This window comes from Magnolia sinica, chromosome 2 (genome assembly GCF_029962835.1).
Source record: "Magnolia sinica isolate HGM2019 chromosome 2, MsV1, whole genome shotgun sequence".
Classification (NCBI taxonomy): Eukaryota; Viridiplantae; Streptophyta; class Magnoliopsida; order Magnoliales; family Magnoliaceae; genus Magnolia; species Magnolia sinica.
The window spans coordinates 27,287,267-27,291,702 of NC_080574.1; the positions used below are offsets into that span (position 1 = coordinate 27,287,267).

The 4,436-nt window shown below is 42.1% G+C and overlaps 1 protein-coding gene across 1 annotated transcript; it reads left to right on the forward strand.

Moving 5' to 3' along the window:
- Positions 1-1,732: 1,732 nt before the first annotated feature.
- Positions 1,733-3,792, forward strand: LOC131228010 (uncharacterized). The gene is made up of 2 exons (XM_058223827.1): positions 1,733-2,063; positions 2,416-3,792. The coding sequence occupies exons 1-2, from the start codon at positions 1,766-1,768 to the stop codon at positions 3,204-3,206; spliced, it is 1,089 nt and encodes a 362-aa protein (XP_058079810.1). The 5' UTR covers positions 1,733-1,765; the 3' UTR covers positions 3,207-3,792.
- Positions 3,793-4,436: the final 644 nt, after the last annotated feature.

The following is a 4,436-nucleotide window of genomic DNA, read 5'->3' on the forward strand; positions in this document are numbered from 1 at the left end:
AAATATCAAGTGGAACACACTATAGGAACAGTGGGAATAATGACTTACACCGTTGAAATCTTGATAGGGCCAACGGTGATGTTTATTTGTCATCCAACCTGTTCATTCGATCAAAAAGACATGGATGAACGGAAAAATCAAATAATAGCTTGATCCAAAACCTACGTGACTCCCAAAAGTTTTTCAACGGTAGAATTTCAATTCACACTGTTTCCCATGGTGAGGTCCAATTGAGCTTTGTATATACTTTATTTTTTGTCTCAAGCCTTAGAATTATCTTTTAAAATGGATGAACGGAGTGGATAAAATACATAAATCACGGTAGACCCCAAAGAGTTTACTCAGTACGCTTAGGGCCCGTTTGGCCGGGTGGATTGGAAGGGTTTGAATGGTATTAGGGTGGATGGCATGGATTTCTAGGTAATAATGGTGTTGTCGGTGGATTGTCTGGAGATCCAGGGGATTGATATATCCCTGGATTGCTATATCCAGTCTGTTTGGCGCGCCCGGCCAATCCCGGTTTTAAACTTTCTCATCCCATCTAATCCCTCAAACCAAACACGTCGCAGGCAAAGTTGAAGGATTAGGGTGGATTTGATGGGATTTAAATGTAATGATGGTGATGTCAGCGGATTGTCTTGAGATACTTGGGATTGGGATCAGATCACCGACTCTTGTTTGGCACGCCAGGCTAATCTCAGGATTTGACTTCCAATCCCTTCCAATACCATCCAATCCCTTCCAATCCGACCGGCCAAACGGGCCCTTAGGGTACTGAGTTACTCGGTACGGAATCCGCTTCCCCTCTTCGGACTTGCAACTTGCAATGAGATTGATCATTGACAGTGGAGTACTTGTAGCAACAGTCATAAAATTCTCTTTAATTATTCACATTCACACCCACACCCACACACCCAACAGTTACGATCATCAGACCATCTCTACATGTGGGCCCGATGGAGCCACATGTGTTAGTAGGAAGATGGAAAAAAAGGGGACCTCTTGAATAAGAGTAAGATAGATTCCACGGTACGTTACCCGTACTGAATTGTAAATAGGTGTGTCATGTGATCCACTGGCACCTTATGGCGCTTGATGTGCGGCCACCCAGAAATTCTACACGTGGCATAAATCAAACCTACTAAATTCGAAACTTGCAGTATCTATGTCACGGTCCCAATATCAGATTGGTTGATCAATCTCTAACGTCCGATTCATCAGATGGGCCACCCTGTGGATGCCCCACAATGTGGGAAACAATTTCTTTTTTGTAACAAGCGTACAAAACGATTTTATTTTATTTTTTTAAAATAGAAAAATCATTTAAAAGCTGTCCATGTGGCCCAGCTGCGGAATGAAAGACCAGAAAAACGAAGTAGTGATGTATACCTCAATCTCAAACATGTGCAGCATTCCCACGTGTGGATGTACTTATTACACCCATGTTCTTCCTTCCTAGGTAACCTACACTCACGTGCACTGCATGTGCTCAGTTCAGGAAGAATAAAAGAACTGGTACATTAGATTCTTCCAAAACTACTCTCACATTCCAATGAAATAAGAACTAAGGAAAAATATATACAAATCTAGATTCAATTACCGATTGCAATTAAGACAAATCTGACCGTTGAATTTCATATATTATATAGAAAAAAAAAACACCCAAATTCCTATCAATCGAAGTTATAAATAGATGTTTGAGTAATGTCTTCGTCCATCCTCTGTTAGAGTGTGTGTGTGTGTGTGTGGAGTAGGACACTACAACATGGCCATGAACACTCACACTCCCTTCCTTGTTCTTCTCCTCATATCTTCCTTGATCACCATCCATGGCGCTGGCTATGGGCCCACCCCAGGATTGGGACCGGCCCCGCCACCGCCATTCGAGGTGGCTGGGAAGCCGTTCCCCCCACAGTCGTACCACTGCAGAAACAGAACGAGCCCATGCTATGAGAAAGAGATCAAATGCCCGAAACAGTGCCCCGAGTTCAAGCCAGCTGACCCCACGGCCAAGGCTTGCTTCATTGACTGCAAGTCTCCCAAATGTGAAGGGGTTTGCAAGAGTGAGTAACAATCCTAGTCTGAGTAACTAAATCTATGAGAGGTGGCCGTTCTAATGGACGGTCCGGTTCGATAACTGCATTTGGCCCATCTAGTAAATTAACATATGATTCATTGCATGGAACAAATATCAAAAGTACTACATAACAGTAAGAATGCCATGAAATATTCATGTTTTTCCATGTTTTTCCTTTTGCTTTTGATGATATTAATATTTCATTTGCGTTGCTTTAAGACTCAGTGACTCGGCCGATCTTGACTCAGACGGGTCGTGTTGGAATTGTTCGAGTCTTAAAACCATGTTCATTTGTGACTACTAAGAGCTTACTCTTTAACTAATATGGTTTTTTGCAGATAGAAAACCCAACTGCGAAGGAATGGGGGCTGCCTGTTACGATCCAAGGTTCGTGGGAGGAGACGGGTTGGTGTTCTATTTCCATGGAAAATCCAACCAGCACTTCAGCTTGGTTTCAGACTCAAACCTTCAGATCAATGCCCGCTTCATCGGACGACGACCGGAAGGAAGGTCTCGTGATAACACATGGATTCAAGCCCTGGGTCTCATGTTCAACTCCCACTCATTCACCTTGGCAGCTAACAAGGTAGCGAAGTGGGACGACGCTGTCGATCAGCTCCACTTCACCTATGATGACAAGCCAGTCGTCATCGATGAAGGCCATCTCTCTACATGGGCTGCCCCAGATAGCCGCTTGATCGTTGAGCGTACCGCAAGGTCCAACAGTGTAACAGTCACACTACCAAACATCGTTGAGATCTCCATTAGTGTTGTCCCAATAACGGAAGAGGATGACCGCATCCACAACTATCAGATCCCGGCCAACGACTGCTTTGCCCACTTGGAGGTGCAGTTCAGGTTCTTTGATCTCTCTGAGAGGGTTGAAGGTGTGCTGGGCCAGACGTACCGACCGGACTTCCAGAATCCAGTCAAGCGGGGCGTGTCGATGCCGATCATGGGTGGAGAACATAAGTACCAGACGTCCTCGCTACTGTCCCCGGATTGCAAGTACTGCATTTTCTCCCGGGATGATCAGACTGCAGTGGAGTCATTGGCCTTGGACCCAACAAACACCATGGACTGCACCAGCAAGATGACCAATGGCCGCGGTGTTGTTTGTCGTCGGTAGAAAGACAGATAGAAGAGAAGAGAAAGAAAGAGGTCGAAGGGTTTTAGAGTATATTTAGGGAAGTTGTTTTGAATAAAATGACACAGTGTTGCTCTATAAAAAGTAACAGGTCTCCAAAAGATACTTGTTCTAGGTAGGACTCTTGTAGTAATTATTATATATTCATGGGGTATAGATTAGTGAATTTGAAGGCTGCATCTTTCCATATCTCAGAGAACAGAAAAAGGGGGAGCGGTTGTGGATTATGTGCTGTTTTTCAATTCATCAATCTGTATCTCAATCTGTGTGTGTTTTTTTTTTCTTTTCTTTCTTTTCTTTTTATTTAGTATCATCTAGCTGTGTAAGCACACAAGGAAATAGAAATAAAGCGATTGTTCTTTGTTAAAGTAACTTTGATTAATCTTACTGTCATATGAAAATCAGGCAACTGCTTGTATAAGAAGGACTAGAGAATCTCTATGAAAAATTGGATTTGGACTTTCACTAAGAATCCAAATTAGGAATTGAAATCTCAGAACTTTTATACCGTCAGTAATGTTTGGCAACTTAAATTTTCAATTTATGTGATCCAGAAACTGTATTTGGATGCTGTTGGGAGGTATGGAGAGGAGACATTACTTCTCTCCTTACATGCGCAATTTCAAAGAAGACGACAGTCAATGACCTTTTTGTGAGCTGGCTTTTAGAGAGGAAATGAAATGTGGGCTTTACTTCAGACCCCAAATTCCAGGGTTTCAAACACAATACTTTAGGTTGGATATGGATTTTAATTCTAAAACGACCCCTAATAGTAATTTGAGTTATAACGCTCCTTGATGTGGGTATTTTGGTAATCGATGCATATGTTCTCATGACTGGTATTAGTTCTGGCTCAAATGAAAATCCCTTGTTCTCTATTGTATTATTCAATACTCTATACTAAAATTGTATGTCAAGAATTTCACATTAGATCATGGTAGTAAGGGGTGTTTGGATGGTAGTAAATGAGGCAAGTTGTAAATGATTTACCAGTAAATCATTTATAATTAACTTGCGGTTGGATGGCCCTTTTTTCCCTGTAAATCATTTACAGGTTATAAATGATTTACAACCTTTTGCCCATTTTCATTTGCTAGCAAAAAGAGCGGATTTTATTTACCAGCAAAAAGACTCGAACGACTTTTTTTATATAAAAAGGGGCTGTAGAGGAGACACCTCCCTCTCTTCTCCATCAAAACTCCAACAACTCTC

Coding starts and splice junctions, on each gene's coding strand:
- LOC131228010 (XM_058223827.1), top strand. CDS start 1,766: ATGGCCATGAACACTCACACTCCCTTCCTTGTTCTTCTCCTCATATCT. Junction 2,064..2,415: donor ATGTGAAGGGGTTTGCAAGA/GTGAGTAACAAT, acceptor GGTTTTTTGCAG/ATAGAAAACCCAACTGCGAA.